This window comes from Pan troglodytes, chromosome 2 (genome assembly GCF_028858775.2).
Source record: "Pan troglodytes isolate AG18354 chromosome 2, NHGRI_mPanTro3-v2.0_pri, whole genome shotgun sequence".
NCBI lineage: Eukaryota > Metazoa > Chordata > Mammalia > Primates > Hominidae > Pan > Pan troglodytes.
In genome coordinates, this window is record NC_086015.1 from 34874496 (window position 1) to 34901543 (window position 27048).

At 38.1% G+C, this 27048-nt stretch overlaps 1 protein-coding gene across 2 annotated transcripts in view; it reads right to left on the minus strand.

Annotated features, from left to right (window-relative positions):
- GADL1 (glutamate decarboxylase like 1) overlaps positions 1–27048 on the minus strand; it is a 190180-nt gene that overhangs the window by 152064 nt on the left and 11068 nt on the right. For both annotated transcript variants that reach the window (XM_009445070.5, XM_009445069.5), the window contains exons 2-3: positions 5039–5211; positions 465–591 (exon numbers count right to left, since the gene is read on the minus strand). In XM_009445070.5, the coding sequence (XP_009443345.1) occupies positions 465–591; positions 5039–5191 (280 nt within the window). In that variant the 5' untranslated portion in view covers positions 5192–5211. The remainder of the gene's footprint in view (positions 1–464; positions 592–5038; positions 5212–27048) is intronic.

Consider the following 27048-nt stretch of genomic DNA (forward strand, 5'->3'; position numbering starts at 1 on the left):
AGTTAATCAGTGTCTTCAAAATAAATCATTTCTGTTTATATTAAAGATACCTTTTGAACACTTTTTTTGCATACTCTGGGCCATCAAGATTTAAAATCCCTTAACAAATTTATATAATCAAAATACTATTTGCCAGTTTGGTCTAACACAAGAAATGATAAGTAGCAGTGATAATATATGATCTTGATTACAACTAGTATGTGGGGGTTGGCAAGGAGAAGAGGATATTTACATACAAACACTAACACCTACAGTTTTCCTGTCAACTTATCTTTGGCCTTGGCAATGAATCTGGATTAGGGATTAAAGGGACCATTGCAAAAACATCAGAACTACTAATTTTTTGATCCAGATTTCTCGTTCCATAAGCATTGCTATACTCAGCTTTGAGAGGTAAATAAATGCTTTGCAAACATAAGAACTTGTCAGAGGTACAGATCAAGGAAGTAAATTAAAGTTCTTACTAGTTTTGACACTGTAGTGTATGACATCCCGACAGAGTTCCAATAGTTTATGGGGTGGCTCGCCTGAGTCTCTCATCTCCAAATCAAGAAGCTGTTTCAGTTGTTCAGGAGGCCTCCATTCACACACCTGGAGATTCAACCACAACACAAATTGAGTATCCACCATAGCCAGGTATTGAGAGGATGTTACAAACGTGGACTCTACCATTACAAAGCTTCTGGGCAGCGGGTGATTTAAACATGCAACTATAGTTCAGCCGAAAAGAACTATTACAGTAATGTAGATGTTGATGGGACCAATGAGGGGCGCCATCTTAGATTTGCAAGGTTAAGGGAGATTTCCTAGTGATACTGATATCTAAGTTGTTACATAGAATAAGAGTAGAGCGAATCAAAGTTTAGGGAGGTTCTAGATGGAAGTGACAGAAGTAACAAAGATCAAAAGTAAAATTAAAAAAGATAAAAAATTCAGATCCTATGGCACATCTGTAAAATCAAGTACATTTGGTATGGCTTGAACATGGATTTTTGAGAAATGCAGAGGAAATAAACAGGAATGCTGAAGCAGTTTTTCTCTCTGTGTGTACCCTGCCCTATGCAGTCTGCTATCAACCTAGCAGCCAGAATGATCCTCCTAAACTTAAGCCATGGCCATTCCTCTATTCAAATACATCTGATGGCTCCCTGTTTCTTTCAAAGTAAAACCTGAGGTCCTTACAAAGATATAAAATGATCCTTCACGATCTGCTTCTCCTGGTTTCATTTTTCCTCTAGTCTCATCTGGGACTACTTTCCTTCTGGCTAACTCTGCTCTTGACACCCTAGCCTCCTTACTGTTCTTAACTACACGAGGGAGGTTCCCATACTGGGGTCTCTGCACTGTGTGTGCCCTCTGCCTAGAATGTTTTTCAAAATATCCTCATAACTGAATCCCTCACTTATTTCAAATCTTTGCTCAGAAGTCACTTTCTCAACAACAGCAATCCTGACTCCCTTACCTAAAATTAAAATCTACCCATTACCTCTATCAATCCCCTTTAACCTTTCCTACTATTCCTTTTTACAAAGCACTTATCACCCTCTAATATACTGTTACTTATTGTATCCTACATAATCTCCATACAAGCAGATCTGTCTTTTTGCTCACTGATCCCAAGTGACTACCACAGAGTCTGCACATAATAGTGCTCAATAAAGATGTGTTGAATAACTGAATGGATAAACAGAGATAAGCAAGGCTCAGATCATAATGGGCTTTATGTGACATATCATAGAGTTTGGACTTGGCTCTAAGGAAGCCGTTAAAATGTTTAGGACAGGGGAATGAAAGGATCATATTTGTGTTTGGGGCAATAGCTTTAGTTGTTATGTGGAGATTCCCAATAAAATTTGAAATAAGAGGTTGCTGTAATAAGCCAGGCAAGAGAAGGTGATGATCTGGATGACAGTCAATGCTGTATTAAATATGTAGTTTTTAGAGATATTTAAAATGCAGAATCACTAGAACTTGGAAATCAGTTAGATTTTGAGGGTGAGATGAATGAGCCAAGGATCATCCCAAGGTTTCCAGCTTGGACACAAGATTGGATGGCAGCAATGGGGATAGCAGGAGAAGGATCTGGTTGGGGTGGTGTGGGGATGATGAGGTGTAAGCAGGTTTAGGACAAGGCACCTTCAGAATATCCAAAAGCTGTATAGCCGTTGATCTGAGGCTCCTGCAAAAGATTGAGGACAGAGTTCCAGGGAGACACTATGATAATATAACAGTAGTTGATGTGGCTCAGAGAGAACCTACAGCAGAGCAGAAAGGAGCAGAATCTTTCTGGGCATCACCAACACTTACGAATGGGCATAGGAAGAGGAGCCTGACTGTCCTGTGGAGGGCACGCCAGAGAGGTAGGGAGAATCCTAAGAGTTTAGTGCTACCATAACCAAGAAGAAAGAATGCTTTAGGAAGGAGATGTTCACCACTGTCAAATACTGCTAAGAAGCCGAATTAGATAAAGACTTGAAGTGCTCATGGAATTTATCAACAAGGAGGTGTTCTTGGCAAGAGCAGCTTGACTTAGAGAGGTGGGGGCGGAGGCCAGATTGCTTTGAAGTGAGAATGTAGGAGGTGAAGAAACGGAGGGAGGGAATATAGATAATCTCTAAAAATTTTGGCTGTGGAGGGGAGGAGAGAGATAGGGAAGTAGCCAGGGAGTGAAAAGACTGGGAGGCTGGGGGGAAGCAGGAGGAAATACCAAGTTGTGCAAGTAGTATGAAATTAAACTATGATGCTATAACCATGACAGGCAGAGGTAAATTGGAAATGCCTGAGACAATCAAAGGAATGACTACTGGTGCATTCAACAACATGGATGAATCTCAAATGCATTTTGTTGAGGGTAAACAGCAAGACTCAAAGCCTACTACAATACTATTCCATCAACATGACATTCTAGAAAAGGCAAGTATCATAGGGAAAGAAAATCAGTGGTTTCAGGGGCTAGAGGAAAGGGGAGGATTGATTAGAGAGGGGCACAGAATAGTTATATAACTATTCTAATGAAGATATAGAACAGTTCCATCATATCGTAGTAATAGTTATGACTTCTGAAACTCATAGAACCACACCCCAAAGGGGTAAATTTTACTGAATATAAATTATAATTCAATTTTAAAAACTGGCTGATGAAGAATTTTCTGCTAATGAAACTAGCAGTGATCACTGCACCAAGCTTGGGTATATATCTGCAGGCTACCTTTTAATGGTGCTCTGTTGGATCTCAAACAAGGTAGGCTAAGTTAGTGGTATCAAAACTTCACCTCCTTCCCCCAACTCTAGCATAGCTTTCAATCCAACTTCCCGTGGGTAGCCTGCACATCTATTACATTGTAATTGACTTGTGGTTCCTTAATTGACAACTTAGGATATTAAGATCTTCCGTTTCTCATCTTATTAGTCCCCTGTGTGAGACCTTTTTTTCCGGGCAAAAAATGGTCCCCTTGCTGTGTTAAGTACATCTTGTCCTTTTGCAATGCTCTTTCCATTATTGACCTTCCTGCTTTCTTCCTCCAGAAATGAGTACCCTGACGCCAAACTTTCTCTTCCCCTGCCACTGTCCCCCAAAAGTCTCACTTGCCCTTTACTTACATTCCACCTCTGAGCTCAAAGTACTCGCCCCTGAGTGAAATCCCAAAAATCTGCTCCAGTCTCAAAGCATTTATCACATCCTTACTGGGACCCCCGCTGCCTTTTCTAATGAAAACCTATCCTTCCAATTAGATTATAAATTCTGTTCAGAGCTGGGCCTTTATATTGTTTTTCTTTATATTCTCTAGGGCTGAATATAAAGCTTTAGTCATAGCTAATACTCAGTTAATATTTAATGACTGAATAAAGGCCGATAAAAAATACTGCCAGAGGAGCAGTGTACTCCAATGTAAAGCAGGTCCAAAGTATATCACAAGTACAGAGAAGAACAGAAATTATATAATTATAAATATGCTATCTGGGCAAATACCAAACACCATCAGGATTTTGCCTTGAACATAACTTCCAAATTCATGCATCAATCTATTTTCCTACTAGTTTTCCGAAAGGCCTGTGATCAAAAATTCAGAATAAATATCACCTCACTTTCAAAATCTTTTAAAAATGATACTTATTTCTAATTAATATAACTGGAATAAAAATCTCTTCCTTACATCCATTTGTTGATAATCCACCTCCAACATGAAAACCAATGTGATAAAGGTTGATTCGGTAATTTTAAGAGGCATATGGAGTAGTTAAGACTGCAGATTGTGAAGTGATACTGCCTGGATTTTAGTCCCAGCTCTGATACTTGTGTATAATCTTAGGCAACATATTTGACCTCTTTGTGCCTGACTTTCTTTCCCAGCTCTAAAATGGGGGTAATAGCATCTGCCTTTTAGTGCTTTTGAAAGGATTAAATGCATAAGGAGTAGTCCTTAGAACATAGTAAGTATTCTTAAGAGTAGATGTCATTAGCGGCGGTTCTAATATCAATTTGAATTGAATTTGAGCCTGAATTTGAAATCTACAACCAATAATTGGTACCAGAAAGGAGTCAGACTTAACCACCTAAGATTTCTAGGCTAAATTTAGACAAGCTCTTCATAAGGACCTTAAGATAAATTTAAAATGTTTTTACATCCTTTTCCATCTTTTGCTTGATTTTCATGAACAACATGAAGAGTGTGCACTAGAAAATGGGGAGCAAAGAGCATTAGAGAGTTGCATAAGTCAGATTAGCAGGTTACTTATCTATGTTATTATCTAGGGTGCAGGAAGTTTCATCCCTGTGCTTCATGTCCTTATGTGATTAAGCTCTAGGGTCTCAGCCAATCTTCCCACGATGACTGGCAGAGTAAGGAGGCAACCCTTCAAGGAGAGCAGGAATTGCCTGAAGGACAGCCTACACTTTTATATCTGGACATCCTTTTGAGACAAAGGCATAGAAGAAATAAAAACTTGGCCTTCCCATTTGCCTTCTATTCAGCCATACTGATTTGGGGAACATCTATCTTTCCCATTTCTGCAATTTCTTACAGGTTTTAATTTTTACCTTCTCATTGACATCTGTAGCTTTCAAAACCACCTCTTCCATTATTAGCCTACAGGCCTCTTCAACAAATTTTTCTCCAGCTTTTGCATCTGTTGTAGGACCATTCAGCACAACCCCATCCACAAGAACAGCATTCTTCTTACTTGGAATCATCTCTTGTTGATCAATATCTCCTGGAAGCAAGCAAACAAATTGTGTTTGAGAGATAATCTAATTACATCACATAACAAAGCACGGGGGACAAAATGCATCACTATCCCAGCTTCAGATGGCACATCTTTTAATACATGAAGGCATCATTTGAGGTGTTGAGCTGACAATTTCTTATGACACACCATGGTATGATAGAGTTAAGGAAAATTTTACAAGGAAAGCTCACAATTTATGGATTAAGTAAATCTACCTTATTATATATGTCACTCTGTACTGGGCTGAGTTAGTCATGGAGTATATGACCCCCTAATTCAGTGCAATTTCAGGTCTGATGGGGAAAGGTACCATTCACATACAATTCCCATGCTGGATGGTGTTTGAAGTTGAAAAAAAATGTTTTCCATAATTAGAAAGCTGGTTCACAAAGCAACTGCCCCTAGGAGAGAGTAAATATTCATTGGCATTTCTACACATGCACAAATGATTAAGTGATTTCCCTAATCCTTTCCTCAGAGACAGCCGTCACTACCACAGGAGAGTTCGAGATGGAGGAACAGGAGTTAGGCATTTGGAGAAAAGGATGAGGAAAAAGCCCTTCAGATTTTATCTAGAATTAACACCACCTCTATGCTGTCAGTGTCCCCTTAAAATATAAATAATACAATATCACACAATAGTTGTTTTAACTTTCAGAATCTAGTGCATTGAGTAGACAAATCCTATAATTAAGGTAGCAAGCTTTTAGCTTCATTTCCTTGTACAAAGTCCTTTAGCATTTCTGAGCCCTAGGATGAAGCTTTGGGCAGAGATAAAGAAAATAGCACCTGTCCTTACACAATTTATTTTCCTCAAGGAAGAGATAATGCATTTCCAGATTGAAATAACAAATTGAATTTTATGAAGATCCATCTTGTATTGGATGTATCTGAATTATCGAAGTATCTAAGAGGGATCACCTGGTCACCTTCAACAAAGTGAATATTGAAATCTTCAAAGGCAAAGAGCTAGCTGCTTTCTTCTTGAACTAGCACACATGAATATGTTTCTCCAAATGTATGTCCCCTCTTCCTTTAGGTGCGTGTAGCTGTTGGCCAATTTCTCTATGAACTAGATTACAAAGTTTACACAAAAGTTGTATTTTCCATTCTTGCAGCATCTTGTTTAGCATCAGGGAGTGTGGAGGAGACCAAGAAATGTAAATGTAACCTATTTTACTCGTTCTTGCAGTCACCTTTCAAACACATGTACAAAGAGATCTTCGTAAACATAAGCCCACGTCTGTTACACACACACACACACTCTCACACTCACACACTCACTCACTCTCTCTCTCTCTCTCTCTCGTAATTTGTCAGGGATACCGTATTTTCCCTTTTAACAAATCATTCCTTAAAAAGCAGCAGCGATATAAACTTGTCACTAATCTTAATTGTATGTTTTAATTCTATGTTTAAATGTTCCTCTACATTACAGATACTGCTTTGTCCCTGAGAGCCCCTAATTTTTCAGCCATTTTCTACATAGAGAGTGATAGAGGAAAGAAAGCAGCACAATGTTTTGTTAAGCCTGTATTAAATGCCTTTAAACTTTTCAACCTTGCAGTTTAAGCACAGGCAAAAGGATGAGACGGAACATGTTCAAGACTGTACATGCCGATCATTGACTAAATGTTAAAAGTCAACATGAAAATCTATATCTGAGAAGAAAGGTTACTGCCTACCCAAAATAGCCCTCCACAAAAATAATTCTGGCAACTCAATCCAGATATTCAACCAATTTCCAGCACAAGCTTTGATTCAATCACATTCTCTTTTTCTAATCAGTATGTTTCTCCACCTTATAATGTATATGTTCATTTAATTGTTGAAATTGACAGAAACAATTTTTAAAGTACTTTTCAGCACTGTACCTCACACAGTATCTTCTATTTTAAATCCATCTTAAATATTCCAATGGTCTACAAAAAAAAAACCCTTCTAAATATATGTATTTCAAACACTTCTACTCTTAGTGAGGGCTCTAACAATATTAACATTTATCATTTCTTAGACTCCACCTTCTCCTCAAAGTTAAACGTTCTGATAAATTTCTATGGCTCCACAAACACTTTAATTCTGTTATTGGCAAACACAAATGGTGTCTATGAAAGCACCAGATAAAAATGTTACAGGAAGATCCCCCAGTTGGGGAAAGATGCAATCTGCAGCAAAGGATCAATCTTTTGTCCTCTCACTGAAAGAGAAGCCATTTAGAGCTCCAATGAAGAATGTTAGTTCCAGCCCTCACTTTCACATGAAAGGAAACATTTAACATGGTTTAGGGCCAAATGTTGAAGCCCTAGAATTGAGCTTTTAGATGGAAATGCTCTGCACCTGAAGGTACTTTCCTCTCCTCCCAAATTTTTTAGGCCCTAAAAATAGAGTAAGAAAGAGAGCAATTATTCCAGGAACTCTGGTTATGTGAGTAGGCAGTGCTATTATTAAGCACGCAGAAAAAGTTAAGATTTTTTTTTTTAACCTCATTAGTAGGATTTCAAGCTTTTATTACCCAGGGAATAACAGCAGCTCTATAGCCTGCTCATTATGTTTCTCTTTCTCTTTCTCTCACCCCGTTCCGTGTGTGTGTGTGTCACACACACACACACACACACGATAAAATAAAAAATGTCAACACCCACTCGTAACCAGAATAGCAGTGAAATTTAAATTATCACTGTCTTCACACCAATGAATTAAAAAAAATCCCCATAATTCACACAATTATCTAGGAGAAAATACTATAAAAATCTATACAGAAATGGGTCTAGATTATGTCTTTTCTTTGATAGACACATTTTATTTTTATAGCCAGATGTGATAATGTGCCTCTTTCTCCCCCAGCATTTGTCCAGGTCAGAAAAGGCCCTCTGGAGACTCTAGAATAGGTCAAGCTGTGGTCTCCTGAGGAAGGATATCCAGAATTTTCATTCTAACTGCTAGAGTTTATAGTGGCTTTTAATGAAGTCTTTCAATTTGAGGAATCTTCCATGAAGACTATACCTAGGATATGACTGCTTTTCATCACCCCCACTTTTACTACCTTAGTTCAAACCACCTTCAAATGCTAGGGTTACTGCAGTAGCCTCCCAACTAACCACCTTTCTTCGCCCTTTCCCCTCATTTTCTGTGGACTATTCTCGACACAGTACCTCCTACGTTCCCTTGAAAAGATAAATCTGATCACATGATGACTCCTGCTTAAAGCATTCAATGACTCCTCATCAAACTAAAAGCTAACATCCTTCTAATAACCTCAAAGGCCCATTTCCCTATTATCTCATGGACCTCAAACCTCATCTTGTTACTGTCCTCCAAGCTCACACAGCTCTATCATCTGTGGTCTTTTTCACCATTCTGATTCTTTCCTTAAACATCAGTTTCTCAGGGAGGCCTTCCTTGACTACCTCATATGAAGCGGCAATCACCTCTCTGCACTACTTTCTCTGCTTTGATTCCAGAGCGGTGACTACCATGGGATATATAATACCCACGTAAATTAATATATATATATATATTTTTTAATATCTGTCTCTCCAATAAAGAAAGGTTAAGCTCTGTGAGAGCATGAGTTTGTGTCTGTCGGTTTCACTGTTATTTCCATAGCACCCAGAAAGTGCCTGGCAGTTTGCAGGAGTTTGATGAACATTTTTTGACTATTAAATGAAAGTTCTTCCTGGTTCCTTTAACCAACCAGTGATAATGTCTTCCTCCCCTGAGATGCCGTCGCAGGTTGTCTGTATGCCTTTCTGAACTGATAGCACAGCAAGGAGACTGGACCTGATTAAGCAGGGAAAACCTTTGGCTGGGGATGCAATAGACATAGAACACAGTTAATGGGCTAGAGAAGAGACAGTGGAGGCTGAAAGAACCCCGGGAACAGTCAGCAAGGCAAACCTGGGTTTCTGTTCTCTTCATTATTAAAGGAAACTGTGGCTGTAAGACCCTCCCTTTCCTCTCCTCTCCATTCTTGTTACCGCAGCCACTTTTTCTGTGCCCTTATTTTATGGTAGTCATTCGACTTCTAGAAGTCAGCCCACGGACCACAGGCTCACTCCAGAAACCACACTTCCAAATTTGAAAGCCAGTCAATTCCTAAAGACTCCAACTTCTGCATTTTTTACCAATTCCTCCCCTCCCTAGCTTCCAAAATTCCGTATAGGATCAACTTTTGCTTTGTTCAGAGAGATATATTGTTCTCCCTTGATTAACAAACAGTTCAGCTTCAAATATTGTTTCAGATTTTGAGAGATAGCCTCTTCCTCTGACATAGAATTAAGTGAATTAATACAGATAATGCCTTAAAACAGTGTCTGGTACATATTGGGAACTAATAAATGTTAGCTAACAGTAGTAAATAACAACAATATTTATTCAATACATAAATGACACCAGGCACAGTGGTTCACACCTGCAATCTCAGCACTTTGGGAGGCCGAGGCAGGCAGATCACTTGTGGCCAGGAGTTTGAGACCAGCCTGGCAAACATGATGAAGCCCTGTCTCTACCAAAAAATACAAAAATTAGCCAGGCATAGTGGCACGCACCTGTAGTCCCAGCTACTTGGGAGGCTAAGGCACAAGAATCACTTGAACCTGGGAGGAGAAGGTTGCAGTGAGCCAAGATCATACCACTGCACTTCAGCCTGGGCAAAAGAGTGAGACCGTGTCTCAAAAATAATAGTAATAATAGTACATAAATGCATAAAGGAAACTTGCATGTGATGGTAAGCTGTGACAATAGAAAGGGAGGTCTTCTCAGATTGATCAAATGACCAGGGTAATAAACTCTAGACCAAGTGGCTGGTGAGTTATCACCTCTGGAAGGGCAGGAGGAGAGGACCACAGTGGTCGGGGGTTCCCCTGTGAGAAGAGCAGAGCTTCCTCCACCATGTTCAGAACGCAAGATGGTAGCTGAGTAGTTCAGCCCACACTGGGTAGGCAGCTTCCTAGACCTTCTGCCTTGTTGCTTTCCACCTTGCCCTGTGTTTACCTGTGTAGAGGTTTTATTTCTTATACCAGATTATAAACCTACAGAAAAAAAGAGCCATGTCTCATTTTACTGACCATTCCAGAAACAGAGTTCAGCAACTGGCTTTCAATAGCTCTCTGAGGACTGACTGGCTGACTGTATATTTACTTTGGAAGTCATCTTATCTAACCTTTTCATACAATCCAATAATTCCCTCCACAACCTGTGGCCCAGACATGAGAAGAGCTGACTTCTAGTCCCACTTGATCACTCCCAAGTTCTCTGATCCTGAAATAATACAACCTCTCAGTGCCTGTTTTCTCATCTATAAAAATTGGAGCCCATCTGAGGAAAGTGATCTGCTAGCTTCCAAAAAATTCCTGGGAAAATTAATGAAGATTCAGAATCCGGATTCCTACCCAAAAGGATTCTATGTGGAGCCTAGGATCTAAAATTTCAGGAAGTATTCCCATTTATATTAATAATACTGAAATACACTAATATGCAGTGGGTATGGAAATGGTTATTCTGGGTGACCTCTAAAGTCCTTCCAAAACTTCAAATCTTCAGTTGTCTAGCCCCTCTCTCTAATCCTTTAATAATTATGTATTTATCTTAAATATGCATCAATCTCCGAGAAGTTAAGAACTGAAAAATTACAATACTACATATATATATATATACACACATATGTATATATATACATATATATGAGAGAGAGTACTTACTATGTGCCAGGCCCTGTTCTAAAAGTTTTACAGATTTAACAAATGTAATTGTAACAAACTCCAGTTACTCAGTTTTTCAGATGAGAAAACTGAGGCACAGAGAGGGTTTAATTGGGTTGAATTGTCTTGCCCAAGGTCACAGAACTAGTGAGTAGTGAAACTGAGGTAAATTTTTACTGAGTACTAAATATTTGCTGAAGTTCTATGAAGGATCAATGAGATTCTGCTTTATGGGTATCTACCATTAGCAAGGCATCATTAGGGAGTTAATAATGACAGCAAGACGAATTACTGTACTAATTGGGGGCCTCAAAGTGCTGAATAACAGCAATAGAAGATAATAAGTGTCAAGTAGTGCCACGTGGAAGACACCAATAAAATATTCTGAATGTAAACAATGTAGACATTTGAAATTAAGGGTTGTGGTTATAGGAGAAGTTGAGGTGTCAGGGAAGATTTCTGAAATTAGAAGACCTGCCTTCTCTTTGAACATATGCACTAATAAATAATAATAATACTTTTAAAACCTCATGACTTCTGAAGTAACAACTTCATTGACAGCTGCCCAGACCTCCCACCTTGTCACTTTCACAATGGTCACAAAACTTTTCCTGAGAGTGACTCCAAATATGCATTTCTGTCATGTCTATAGGCTTTTATAGTAAATGAGTTAAGTACATGGAATTTTTCTTCCACAGGACTATAATCCAAATATGTGAAGACTTTTTATCAATGCTTTTAATTGTCAGTTAAAACTGCTCTCAGTTTTTTCAGTGGTTTCCGATAGTCCATGGTCTGTAGTCTGGACCAATTTGCTTTTATCTTATAAAATGAGGCATCTCACAAAATTCCAGGTGTGATCTCACCAACTCTCAACATGGTGAACTCATATTTCCCATCCTCTGGTCACCATGATTTCATTAATAAAGCTTTTATTGACACCATAGTGGATTCCAAAGCCTGAGCTTTAAATCCTGGCCCAAATTCTAACTCTGCTTCTGTGACCTTACCCATGTTATTTAACCTCTGTGTGATCCGTATTTCTTTTCTGGCAAATGGGGAAAACAGCTATGAGTCATTGAAAGGGTCATATGTGGTAATGTGTGCAAGGTACTAAACAAAGTGCCAGGAACAGTGTAAAGAACTCAATAAATGATAACTATTAATGAGTTTCAGTCTATACGAACTCTCTTTTGGCACTCACGTTACACTGTTGGCTCAGGTAGAAGTCATAATTAGCAGTCTTAGGGTTTTGTCAGAAAGTCTGCCAGTAAAAGCCAAGTTTCCCATCCAAGTCTCTTTAATTGTTCAGAGCAAGTTAGCAATAGAAAAATAATGTTTGCTTTCAAAGGACAGAAATGAGAAACAATGAATCAAAAGTGAATCCAGACATCTGGTTGGGGGAGGCCAAGGAGCTCTTCAGAAAGTTAGTGCAAAGACACTGGGGACCGAGGGGGGCGGAAGGGTCAGGACTTAGAGAATCCTGTAGGCCAGTCCAAGAGAGTCTGGGAAGCAAAGTTTGAGAAAAGAGCTGGGGTAGTATTAATTAATAAATAAGAGCCTCACCCAGCCTGGTACCTGTGGATACAGAAGTAAAAAACACAGTCTCTGTTCTCAAGTTGTTAAAAGTCTAGAAAGCGAATATTTAAGAAACCAGGGCAAAGAAAAATTGAGATTTAAAAAACTGAAGATATATTTTCTCTTCTGGAGGTTTCTAAGTCAGGCATTTCTTCCAAGCTCAAAAGAATGGATGCCTAATTTACCTGATGTACCTGGTACATCAGCCTCATAGATTGTTTGCCACACTTTTGAATTTCACACTGGTTTTAAAGCTATTTTAGTTGTCTTAAAAATGACATGCCAATGGGAGTGGGTAACTGTGAACAACCTACAAAGAAGATGACTATGGGAAATATTAAGAAATAATACAAAGCCGTGAGAACAGAAGCTCTGAAGCTTTGGGTAATGGCGACAAATGTGGCAACTTAGTCCCTGGATCTAGCCCTGTTATTTGATAGAATCAAAAAGAAGGCTTAGAGATTGAACCATTTCCGCATCCAATCCACAAACATGAATTCAAAGGAGTAAACAGAAAACTATGTTTACAACTTTGTCAGCAAGAGATATGGGTATCTATTTTATTTTATTTTTTTTGAAAAGAGCAAGACAAGAGAATTTTAATCATTTCTTTAGTCTCATCTTGGGGTCAAATTCTCCTTAGCTGAAATCCACAGTGAGCAGATACTTCTCTTACTCATACTTTCATGAGATAGTCATAAAATATTGAATTGCTACTATGTTCAAGACATTAGGGCAGGCACCATAGAAAACTTCAAGACCAAATAGACACACAGATGGTGACCCCAAAATCCAATAAGGGAAATTAGACCTGTTTATTAATACTTGAAATCCTATCCAAAAGGCATAAAGTTTGATAGGTGAAGTCAGATAAAACATACTGAAATTTCAGAGAAGGGTATTGCTTCTGAATGTGAGAAGCAGGAAGTCCTTCTGGATGAGGTGGCATTTGAGACAGACCTCCATTAATCCAATCAGCAAATACTTATATTTAGTGCCTATTATGTATAGAACTCTGTGTAAGGCATTTGAGGTTGAGCAATGAACAAGAAAAATTTACATTTAGTTGTGGTGGATAATATATGCAGTTGAGACAAACAGATAAATTATTAAAATAATGCAGGCTATAATAAATGTTCTAAAGGAAACACCTGAATGACTTCATAGAATAAGGACAAGGAGCTATTGTAGATATAATTAGGAAAAAATGTTTCTGAACAGAAGATATCTGAATTGAGTTGTGAAAGAGAAGGAGCCAGACACGAAAGACATGGAAAGAGAATGATCCAGGAAGAAGGAACAGAAAATGCAAGCAATCAATAAGCTGACTTCTTTAAGAAGTGGAAAGAGATAAGTGTGGCCCAAGTGTAAGGGCAAGGGAAAGGAAGGGTGAAATTAGATTTGGAAATAGGGACTGGGAGCAGATCAGGTAAGGTCGTATTTTACTCTAAAATCAACAAGAAGCCACTTAAGGGTTTTAAACAGAGGAGTAACATGAACTGGCTTACATTTCTGGAAGATTCCTCTGGATGCCGTGTAGAGAATGAACTGTCAAAAGACAGATGTGGAAATAGGGAGACTGCTTAGGTCACAACTGTAGAAGTCCAGGCATTAGATAATGGGAACTTTGGTCTGGATGGTGGCAGACGAGATGGAGCAAAGTGGTGCAACTTGGGAGATATTTAGGTGATAAAGCTTAAAGAACTTGCGGATAGATTGGATGTAGGGGTCAAGAAAGCAAAAGAATTTGAAGTAATTCTTAGGTTTGAGACCCGAGCAATGAGACAGATGGTGACTAGTGAACCCCCTATACTGATCTGGGGAATGCTGGGGAAAAGCAAGTTAGACAAATGTGTGGCTGGGGCATAGGAAGATCGACATTTTGACAAATTCACAGGAATTGGTCATGATGACATAGAAACAAGATTCATGCCATGGACATTCATGACAGAAAAAGCAACATGGACTAAGGCAGAAAAGTGTGTGTGTGTGTGTGTGTGTGTGTCCAAGAAACTCAAGTACTTCTGTTTGTCCAAGGGGCAGGGTCTGTAAATGGGGGAAGGAGCTTTTGAGAAAGAGGCAATGAGACCAACCTTGCAGGGACTTCAGTAGAAACTGAGGAGTTCAGTTGTTACTTACTGAGTGGGCAATAGGAGGCCACTGAAAGCTGTTGATGGGATAAGAAGACTGCCTTAGAAAGATGAAGCGGGACTGGTGTAAAGTTTAGGTGTGAAACCAAGAATTGAAGGAAGAGAGAAATGATGGCAATAATCCAGGCCAGGGAGAGGGAGGAAATGAACTAAATAGTAAACAGGATGGTAGGTTTACATTTTATTTTGTACTCTCTCCTACAATACCATTACTGAATTTGAGCCAGGTATCCCATATCTTTGTAAAGAGTTCTACAACTGTCAATGGATAGACAGCTTTTCTCTCCTCCAGTAAGTCTATGTTCTAAAAATGATCATTAGATAAAAAGTGACAGAATAAGATGGGAGAAAATCACTTTGTGCATCAGCACCTTTCTTGAAAAGCACAGATGAACATGTAATATTTCTGGGAGGGAACATGTTCCCGTCACTCAGAGTTTTACATTATGAGACTATGTTGTGTTAGAATCTCAGATACCAGTCAGATAATTCTGATTCTACTGAAACACCAGGCACCCCCACGAACCAAAGAGCCAGGTCCATAAACACCATCCAGCTTCTGAGAGAACGTGCTCCTCAGAAGGGAGTCTCTGAAACAGCCAGAAAAATAGCTGGCAGTGTCCTACCAATAGCCAATAAATACATAGTATATCATAAACCCTGCTTATTTTAATTTCAGTAATGTTTTTCTTTCACTGGGCACAAGGCCAGGAATTAGATAACCTAATCTTTTCAAGAGAGTAGATTTTTCAGAGACACTTACTCCTATTGCTTGAGTAAATATTACTTGATAAAGGGGCATGACGTGCTGCAATTTTATATCTTAGATTATCATATTAATAAGGCAGCTCTCCAAACCACCTCCACCCACCAAACCATTTCTAAATCTTTTGAACTTCTATAATGGGTACAAATTCAGCTTGAAAAAACTTATGCAATTGGGCTCCATGAAAAAAATTTGACTTAACATAGCCATTTAGTAAATTTTATCCCTGTCCTTCGGTCCCAGTTTGGAGCACTTTACTCGATCATATCCTTTAATGTGGCTTAGTGGTAGCTACTGCACCACAGAGCAGTATTTTCCTCAGGAGCTGTATCTTCCTTCTTCTCTTCATTAACCACTGTCACCCCCATAGTCATAGTTTCTGTTGGCATTTTCCTCCTCTGACATCTTGGCTGTTTGTCCTTTCTTATTCTTCATCCTTTTCTTATCTATATACATTTATAAAACACCAGGTTTCACTCATTGCTTTAATGGTAACTTCTGTGTTTTCTGAGATTCAGGGCTGAGTAAAGAGAAGGCCTGTTTTTAGTTTGCTTGTTTACTTGAGGCCATTTTTGGTCTAACTAGCATCCCAACTAGAACCACCCTTCCCCTAGGACATGATCTTGGTGATACTGTCAGTTAAATACCCTTTTGTGGGTATCTCCAAGTTCTAAGTTTTCCAGATCTCAAGTCACCTTGGTTCCTGTCTTATTTAAGACCTAATTATTTATCTTTCTCTAATTCTGTGAGCTTTCTAAGATACTCTCAATAAACTCCCCCTTTTGGTGAGCAAGAGTCATTCTGCACTCTGTGAAACTAGAGAGCCATATGAATACTCTCAGTAGCTTGGATTCTATAGCCATTTCCAACTGATGAAAATTAAAACCAACTAGACACACCTTACTAAGTATACTCTCTTGACCTTCAGAGTCTCTCATCTATTTACACTGTTTTCCAAAACTTGGAGGTCAACCAGTTACTGTCAGACAATAAATATGCTGTTTTTTTTTCTAACTTTCTTCCCATGTATAATTCTGGGTGCTTGAGGTCAGTGTGTATAGTGCAGTCATAGCAAAAACAGTCCAGGGCAGTGCTGCCAAAAAGAAATATAATGCAAGCCACTGACACAAGCCACCTGAGTAATTCTATCTTCTCTAGTAGCTTTTCTAGTTGTAGTGTGGCATAAATGAAACAAAAATATAACTGCACTTATAATAATGGTTAACATTTAATGGATACTTACAATGGACCAGGTATTGTGATATACACTTTATATATTTATATATATATATATGAGGTTATTTCATTTAATCCTCATAACAGCCTTATGATGAAGATATCTTTATTAACTCTATTTTATAGATAAGAAAACTGAAGTTAGAGAAAGAGAATTGCCCAAGTCATATAGCTAGTAAGTGGTGGAGCCAGAATTCAAAGCCAGGCAGCCTGATTCCAGATGCCATGTTAATAATTACCATATTCTCCTTTTTTCCAAAAAAGGCAAGCAAGAAGATATTGCTTTCTGTGTCTTATCAACCACACTAAACTATTTGGATGCATTTTTGTACTCCTAAAGCAATAAGCGATTATCTTATAAGTATGTATTAAATTGCAATGTGTTATAATTAATATATAGTTTTAAAACCAATTTGCTCAAGTGTTGACTACAGGATTTTAAATGAATTCCATTTAACCAGCAATTTAAATGAAAATTTAAATAAATGCTATAAATGGGTGCCTCATTTGCATCATCTGTTGATTAAGTCTGATATGGGGATTATCTTTGCCCAGGGTTCTGCCTCCTGCTTAGGGCTTTGGTGAATCATTTTCTAGGTGAACAGGAGGCACTTACTCTCAGCTCTTTTGCTTCTCAATGCACATGTTGTAACATTCACATGTGGCCACCTTCAGATACAGAAAACTGTACTTACCAAATTCCTTTAGAGTTACTAAATGTGATTGGAAAGTACATATTGAGAAGCTCATTGGAATGGCAGTAAAACCTTTCCAAGGGGTACATTTAAATTAAAACAGATGGTCCAAACTGCCTTCTGGGGAGGGAGGACACTGTTACCTGCAAGAAAAATGCATTGCTGAGTAGGGTTTGCAAATCTGGGGCCAGAGCTGAATTGCTTAGTGAAGTGGTGAAGAGGGTGAGGCTGAAACTCATCCCTTTATGCCACACAGATTCAGCTTCACCTCTATATAAAATTGGAGCAAATGTCCTAAAAATTGTAGCTTCCTGGGAGTCACCACAGTAACACAAACTACATTATAGATTGTACCACTGGAGTGGCAAATGCAGGTGCCCTGAGGAATTGAGGAATGCCCACACATCTCACTGCTACTGTAATGTTGAGAAATGAAGTACTCGCAGAACACTGCCTAACAGATCATAGTGACAGTGGCCTGGGTTATTTCTCAGCTGAAACTCACTGAGATATGGGATTGGAACCATCTAGGATATGGGCCAAGGATGTTTTTGGCCATTTGTGTGTAAGATTTTGGGATCTTAGAGCTTTACAAGCACTTACAGATCAGTTAGCAAATGTCCTCATGTTGAATTTGAGAGAACCAAGGTTTGATGACACAGAGATTGCTTGAAGCCTGTGTAACCCCTTCTAAAGATTCACCAGATCCACTAAGTGTTATCTACATTCCACCACTCGTAAGCATCTAGAACCTATTTCATATAATCATAGCTAGCATTTATTTTAGTGCTTACTCTATGCCACATTTTTGTAGGTCCTTTGTAAACAGCAGCACATTTATACAAAACAACAACTCTTTGAAAATACAAACAACTAAACTCACTCTGGTTAAGTAAAGCAGAAAAAAACCTACTTGAAGGTTATATCAGCTGTCTATAGTTGTACCAAAAAAGGAACCCAAAATTTAGTAGCTTAAAGCAGCACCAACGTACATAATTGCTTCGGGGTAATTCTGCTGATCTTGCCTGGGCTCACTCACACAACTGCATCCAACCTGTGCATTGGCTCAGAGCTCAGCTCAGCCAGGAAGATTGAGATGGCTGGGTCTTTCTATGTAGGCTTTTATTATCAAAGAGATAAGACTTGTCTTCCTCACAAAGTAATACCAGCTTTGAAGACAGTGAAGGCAAAAGCTACAGCACCTCTTGAGATCTCAGATGATTTGTCATAAATATCACTTCTGCTGTCTAGTGGTCAAAGCAAGTAACAAAAGCAGCCAGACTCAAGCATATAGAGAAAAAAAAAAAAAAAGCTCACCTCTTGACGACAGAAGGCAGTGTCACATTGCAAAGTGGTAAGCATACTAGGAAGAAAGCATTCTGAAACCAATTTTGCAATCTATCATAGTCCAGTCTCTGATCAAAATTCATATTCCTCTCATCCACAAAATATCCTCATTCCCATATGAGGACCTTCCAAAATCTTATCTCATTATAGAATTAGGCTTGAAGTCCAGAATATCGTGGTCTGTGTCTTGTCTATAGGCAGACAAGACTGTTCAGTTATGTTCTTGGTCCAGAGACCCCTAAACTAAAAACACAAGTTATCAGATGTCGCACACAACATACAATAGTGATGCAGGCCAGGATAATTTCTGCAGACACTCTCACGAAAGAATAGGAGGCAGAGGGTAATCACTGTCTTATAGCAGTTCTGAAATCCCACTGGGCACATACTTCACATATTAAATAGGATCTGATTTGCCCTCTGGGGTGGTTTCCTAATCCAGTATTCTCTGTGGCCCTTGGCTCCACACTCTGGCAGAAGTGAAGCAGTGGCCCAGCCTCTCTGAGGTCAAATGCCGTGATGGGGTAAATACAGACATGCCAGCATATTGCAGTTTATCCTCACTCTCTTCTCATCTAGATGCTTTGTTATTGATCCCAGAGTTATCATTCACACACAAGAAAAAGCTTCTCCAGCCCATTTCACTATCACACTTTGGCAATTGGACATGCCTGGATTACCAGATTTTCCTACAAGCTCCAACTTGGCCATTCTTGCCAGTTCCTCAGGAAGCTGATTCGTGACTTTTCTCTGATTTCCAATTCTCCCTTATGAATGTTTTCTTCTTCAGTTCCTGTTACAATTGTGTGTAAGGTCTAATTCCCATAATACATTCCATATTCTATAATGTTCTATACATATAATATGTTACTGTATTTAATCTTCACAACAGCCATGCAAGTTACGTATTAACATCCCCGTTTTATAAATGAGGATATTAAATCTGAGAGAAGTTAAGTAACTTGCCCAAGGCTACACGGCTAGAAGGTATCAAATTCAAATAGGTCTATATGATTCTCAAACCTATGATTGTAACCCCTATTTTCCATTTATGGAAAGAGATGGGATAGGGACAGTAATGTGTACTGATAAATTGGTTTCTGAAGAAAAGGCTCTGATTGGTAGCATTCGCCTATTTCTATGGTGTAAAGACCCCGATCATGGCTAATTTCAGGGCCAATTTTAAAACTGGCTCACAACATTTCTGAATATTTAACACTTGTAATGAACAAGTATGAGGTGGTTTCAGCATGCCTCTGCATGGGGAGCCAAGAGAACAAAAGTTCATCAATTGAAAAAATAACAGAAATGGAGTAGAGTGTTTCTTCAGGTGTCTCTTCCATGCACAGGCTCTCTAATTTCCAAATGTTAGCATCTCATATTTTTGCCTGCAGCCTATTTTGGTCAGAACCTACTCTGCCCACTTACATGCCAAGTGTGAAGCTCTAAAAAATAAATACCCATAGCTCAGCATCCTTCAACCAATAAGTGATAGAAACTGATGTATTAATAACCAACTTTCTTGTTCTTCACATGCAGTAACACTAATGTCTGTCTTCTTCATTAACACCCAGAGTTACCCAGCAGGATTAAGCTTTAGTTACCCACAGTGAGAAATACCTTACTTTATTATGCATCCTCTATTGGCTGTCTCCCTGAAATCACCTTACAAAGTAACTACCCACACTCTAATTCTTGATTCAGAGTCTGATTCTGAAAAATCTAACAAATACCTACTATTTTTTGAATCCCAATGGACCAGAAAGACACTGTACTAGGCACTTATATTACACGTTTTTGGACAAATATTCATAGCACCCTAGAAGGCAAGTATACCCAGTTCTACAAATATGGAAATGAGGATCAGAGAGGTTAGTTAACTCTATGGAGGTCACATAGCTCATATAGTAAATAGCAGAGCTGATATTCAAATTATGATCAATTGTAACATGTCTTCTCTTTACATTAAACCATGCAGCCTCTCTCACCAGAAAGATTGAACTAACACGCATGAAACAATAAAAGAACAATTAAATGCTAAGCTGACATATTGTATTGAACAATTTTGGGCAAAACTGTCATCAAACTTATGTTCTGCAATTACTTTCTAAAATTCTCTTTTTTTTTGTGCCATCAACTTGAAAAATAAGGCCACTGACTAATATTAGGAAATCCAATTTTTCATACGTTTTCTTTATCCTCTATGACTGCATCGTACAAATTAAGTACTGAAATAAAACTGAGTGAGTGTCATGACAGAATATACCATGATGAAAATGCATATGAAGGAAATACATTGCTTGGGTATATTTTTCGGCCCACATAGCATCTGAAAAATCAGATACGTCATAAAATACCAACTAAGTCTCTATTGATTTTGTAAGTCAATACAAAGTATTAAAAGATCAAACAACACAGCAGACAGAGTGCTGAAATGGGAATAGTCTTATCAGCTAACAACATCAGCAAAGGAAGGACTTTGATTTGACTTTTGTCTGTTAAAGGGGCAAAAACTGAAGTGTGGGAATTTAAGATGGTTAATGGTGTATTACCATATAGATTTTAATATTTAACCATAATAGATTTTAATATTTAACAGTGGCTTGCTGTCATCAAGTAATTTAGATAGTTGCTCTACAATATTTAACATGAAGAAGGTCCTGAATGCTGAAATTATTAGCACTACACCAAAAAATCTCAGATGCTGGTAGAAACACACATAAATTCCAAGTATGATTTGATCAGTGTCTTACAGGTTTTGTTTCTTACTTTTAATTACCTGTCCTGGTGATATGCACAAAAGGGAACCCTCTGGAGTTTGGGGTGAGAGTTTTAGCCCTGACTCTGGCCCCCAAGTAGCTCTGTGGCTGCAAGTACTTTAACCTTTCTGGTTAAATGATACTCTCAGTTAAATAATGCTCTACAAAACACCTTGTCACTCTAACAATGATTCTATGGCTAAAGCCTAATTTTAAAATTAAGTTCTTATTTACGTAACTAACAAAGATCACATTCTACCATTTCTAAAAGTGGTCCTTATTAGTGCTCTTCAGAACCATAAATTTCTAAAATCGTCCAGGACCTTCATGGAAGTAGCTCAGGAAAGGAAGTGATGGAGAACATGAGCAGGTAGTCTTTTAGGCCCATGAGGCCTACTTTAGGTATAGAAATGCAATTTTAACTGAAGTATCTCTGTAAATTATTTTCCTTAAACAAACAGGCTGGAATGAATGCATGAATACTTTGGCTTAAATTATAATATGACTGATAGACATTTGATACCCATCTCTTTTCCCTCTTCATAAAATGCATAACTTATCTACTGAGACTTATCACAGGACACTCCACTCAGAGGCCTGAGACCCAGCTTTGCACATATTCACCTTTGGCAACTGCACTTATCCAAAGACAGTGCCAGTGGCAGTGGCACTAGCTGAAGCAGTCAATTCCATTTGTTTTAAGCGTATTGTGGTGCTATCATTTTTATGACACTAGGGTATATAGAGAAAATATAGTATCCTTATTATGTTCTTTAATTAATCTTGTCTTCCACATGAGCCCACATTGCTGAAAAAAGGTAACAACATTTATTTTATTTAGTCCAATCTGGTTAAAACATGATATATAGTAAGTTAAACAGTTCGTTTAGGCAATGTTCTGTTTAACTGTGTAAACATGTTTGATATCTCAGATTTCCACTTCTCTGAATACTTTTCTTGATGACTTCTAGGATGTGGGGAGAAAAGAATGTCTCACTCAACCTCAGAGTGGAGGAAGAGTGGTGGAGTCCTTGGATCACTGCAGTGTGTACTGACTGGTACCTTTGTCCCTGGGCAATCTCACTTGTCTACATCTTTAGAGCATTCACACCTGGCTGTCATGTGGGATGCATACTCATGGCTTCTTATCTCTCATGTTAGTCAGAGACTGGGGTTCTCTCTGAATGAGGTGGTCTCACTTTAGCTTTTGGTGATGGTATAGACATTTCTGGGCTTATGCCCCATCCTTCCTTGGCTCCCCAGTAGAGAAAATGCATCCCATAGCTTTTGCCTTCATCCTCATGAGAGAAAGCCCACTGGGAGGACCAAGGGTACTCAATTAATCTACCTTCTTCTGAGGACAAAAAGGCTTTTCTGAATCATTTCCACCCCTTGAAGAGATCAATACAGGCTCTCCCTCTCTATCCTACACTAGTGAGCCATCACTTTGGCTTTGATAAGTCTGCAAGGTGATCTCCTCCAAGAGAAGCTGATAAAGGCCTATGTTGTTGCTTACCATATTTCCATAAAACTACCATATAACCATCCACTGTCTCTCCACCCCTGCTTCCATCCCAAGTAATACGAAATCAAGAATGTGCATTTCTGCACTCGTCTCTCTTGCTTAATCCTTCTTTCTCTTCTCATTGTCACTTCATGCCAGAAATGGAGATTTTTCAGTGACTTTGCCTGCATTAAATATTACTTTTTCTTGACGCCAGCCTCATGGGTAGCCATTGAAGGTGCACAAAAATATCTTTTCTGCACCAGGAAAAAAACCCTGTAATTTCGTTCTCTAGGCAAAATTGGTTAAGTTAAAGGGAAAATAAAAGAATGTAGAAAGCCCAAGGCAATAGTCGGAATGATAAAATTATTGTTTTGCTTTGAAACTCCTATTTTGACTGCCTGAATCTAAACAGTAACTGCCTTTCTCTTTGCATTCTACTTACAAAGATCAGAATCTTTCACAGCCAGACACTGCTGGCATAAAGGAAGAGGTATTCATAAAGGCAGCAGAAGAAAAGCACAGTAATTTTTTAAATACATTCCTGAAAACACAGTCCTCTGCCTCTGAGTTATACATCTATGGATTCAATAAATATTTTAAGATATTAAATACTTTTAAAAACCGACAATGACAGTGCAATAAAAAATACAATTTTTAAAATACGGTATAAATATTTACATATCATTTACATTGCATTAAGTATTATAAGTAATCTAGAGATGATTTACGTATACAGGAGGATGTGCACAGGTTATATGCTGATATGGTTTGGCTGTGTTCCCACCCAAATCTCTTCTTGAACTGTAGTTCCCATAATCCCCATGTGCCATGGGAGGCAACTGGTGGGAATTAATTGAATCATGGGAGTGGGTTTTTCCCATGCTGTTCTCATGATAGTGAATAAGTCTCATGAGATCTGATGGTTTTTATAAAGGACAGTTCCCCTGCCCACACTCTCTTGCCTGCTGCCATGTAAGATGTGCCTTTGCTCCTTCTTTGCCTCTGCCATGATTGTGAGGCCTCCCCAGCCATGTGGAACTGTGAGTCCATTAAACCTCTTTTATAAGTAACCCAGTCTCAGGTATATCCTTATAGCAGTTTGAGAATGGACTAATACATATACAAATACTATGCCATTTTATATAAAGGAATTGAGCATCTTGTGGAGGATTTTGGTATCCACAGGAGGTCCTGGAACCAATTCCCTGCAGATTCTGAGGGATGACTGTACTCTTAAATTTTATGGAGGTGAGGATTAAATGACTGTAAATTTGTTAAAAATGGAATTGTACTCTCAAATTGATGAATGTTGTGGAATATAAATTAGACCTCAAGAAAGCTCCTAAAAAATTATATGCAGTATAAAAAAGAGTGAAACATAATTGACCACCCCCTTTTCAGCTGTACTATGGACTCTTACTAGTGTTGCTTATGAGAGCAGTGCAAATGGAGAAAGTAAGGAAAGAAAGCATAGGCATTGTCCTTTTCCCTAAGGGTTAGAGATCAATCACATTCCCAGTGCAGTTAAGTGAGTAGAAAGCTATAATATTCCTTTCAACTGGGACTTACCTCGCAATTCTGTTCATATGTGTATCTCTTGAGCAATAAAATATTATCAGCTTTTCCAAATCATGGGCGTAAATTGTAATTATGCTTGTATACATTTACATAAAAATATTTTCATTTACATATACTTTGTATGCAAGCTTCTTATCTGACAAAATCATATAACTAGAACATATGCAAGAATACAGAAGAATGCCAAAAATTAGAACAATGTGAAAGTAACAGATACTTAAACTCTTATAGTAGATCTTAACATTTTCAGAGGCAACCTAAATTACACTATATGTAATTCCAACCTTTTTGGGGCTAAAAAACTAGACGACAAAACAATGACTAAGCTTGTTAAATGCAATACACAAAAGCATCAAGTGGTGATTAAGGATGCTACTGGAATTCAAGAGAAGGAAGAAAATATCACTGACCTTCATGGGAGACCCTGATGAGGGAGATGGCAACAGTATAAAAAAAGATATAAGAACTCAAGAACAGCAATCTGAGATTGTTCAATGAAGGGACAAATAAACAACTGGACACATCTCTTCTCTTTAGAAAATATTACATTATGATCAGTGCTGTCTAGCAATGTCAAAATACAACAAAAAAATGATAAATTTGTTAAGGGACTGCTATGGTTTGAAGGCTTGTCTCCTCCAAAAACTCATGTTGAAATTTAATTGCTATTATAGCAGCATTAAAAGGTGGTACCTTTCAATACTATAAAAAGTAATTAGGTCATGAGGGCTCCAGCCTCATGGGTGGGGGTTGAAGTTGTTACAAAGGCAAGAGTGTAGCCTCCTGCTGCTGCCTTGCCTCTCTACCTTCCATCATGGAATGATGCAGCAAGAAGGCTTGCCAGATGCTGACCCCTCAATCTTGGACTTCTTAGCTGCAAAGCAGTAAGCCAATAAAATTGTTTGTTATAAATTACCCATTCTGTGGTATTCTGTTATAGCAGCACAAAATAGACTAAGACAGTTTGACAAGGAAGTTTCTAAATAGTTTTACACACTTTTCTATCCTTAAAATATTTATTTTTTTAATTAGGTATTTTTTATTGTGGTAAAACATGAATAATAAAATTTACCATCTTAACCATTTTTAAGTGTACAGCTCAGTAGTGTTAACTATATTCACATTGTTTATTTGGACATATATAACAATGTTTCACATTGTGAAACAGATCTTCAAAACATTTTCATCTTCTAAAACTGAAACTGTATACTCATTGAATAATTCCACCTTCCCCCTCGCAATCCACTGGAAATCACCATCCTGTTTTCTGTTTCTGTGAATTTTACTACTTTAAATACCTCACATAAATGGAGTTACATAGTATTGGTCTTTTTGTGACTGACTTCACTCTGCATAATGTGATGAAGTTTTATCTATATTATAGCACTGACAGAATTTCCTCCCTTTTTAATAATATTCCATTGTATGTATACACTACATTTTGTTTATCCATTCATCCAATGATGGATACTTGGGTAGCTTCCACCTCTTTACTATCGTGAATAGTGCTTCTATGAACATTGGTGTGCAAATATCTCTTCACCCTGTTTTCAATTTTTAAGGTAGATACTCAGAAGTAGAATTGCTGGATATGGTAGTTCTATCTCTCTTTTTTTGATTTTTCATTTTAATGCTATTTTACATAGCAGTTACACCATTGTACAATGTCACTAGCAGTGTACAAGTGCTCCAGTTTGCCCACATACTCTCCACCACTTGTTATTTTCAGGTGGTGGGGTTTTTTTTATAGTAGCCATCTTAATGGATGTAAGGTGATAGTGTGGTTTCAGTTTGTATTTCTCTAATGTTAGTGATAGTGAGCATCTTTGCGTACATTTGTTGGTTATTGGTGTATCATCTTTGAAGAAATGTCTTTTCAAGTACTTTGCCCATTTTTAAGTTGAGTGATATAATTTTTTTGAGTTGTAGGAGTTCTTTATTCACAATATTATCAGATGTATTATTTGAGAATATTTTCTCTCATCCCATAGTTGCCTTTTCACTGTTGATTGTGTCTTTTGGTGCACAAAAGGTTTTACATGTGATGTAGTCTCATTTGTCTATTTTTGCTTTTGTTGCCTGTGCTTTGGTGTCATATCCAATAAATCATTGCCAAATCCAATGTCATAAGGCTTTCTCTTTTTGTTTCCTGATAGAAATTTTATATTTTTGGGTCTTGCACTACATCTTTAATCCATTTTGAGTTGATTTCTATATACAGTATAATAAAAAGATCCAACCTTATTCTTTTGCATGTGGATATTCAGTTTTCCCAGCACCATTTATTGAAGAGACTGTTCTTTCTCCGTAGAGTGGTCTTCTAGCCTTTATCACAGATCATTTGACTGTATATGTGAGGTGTTATTTCTGATTTCTCTATCCTATTCCCTTAATCAATATGTCTGTCTTTATGCTAGTACCACACTCTTGACTCCTGTAGCTTTGTAGTGTTTTCAAATCAGAATGTGTGAGTCCTCTAAATTTCTTTTTCTTTTAAAAATCATTTT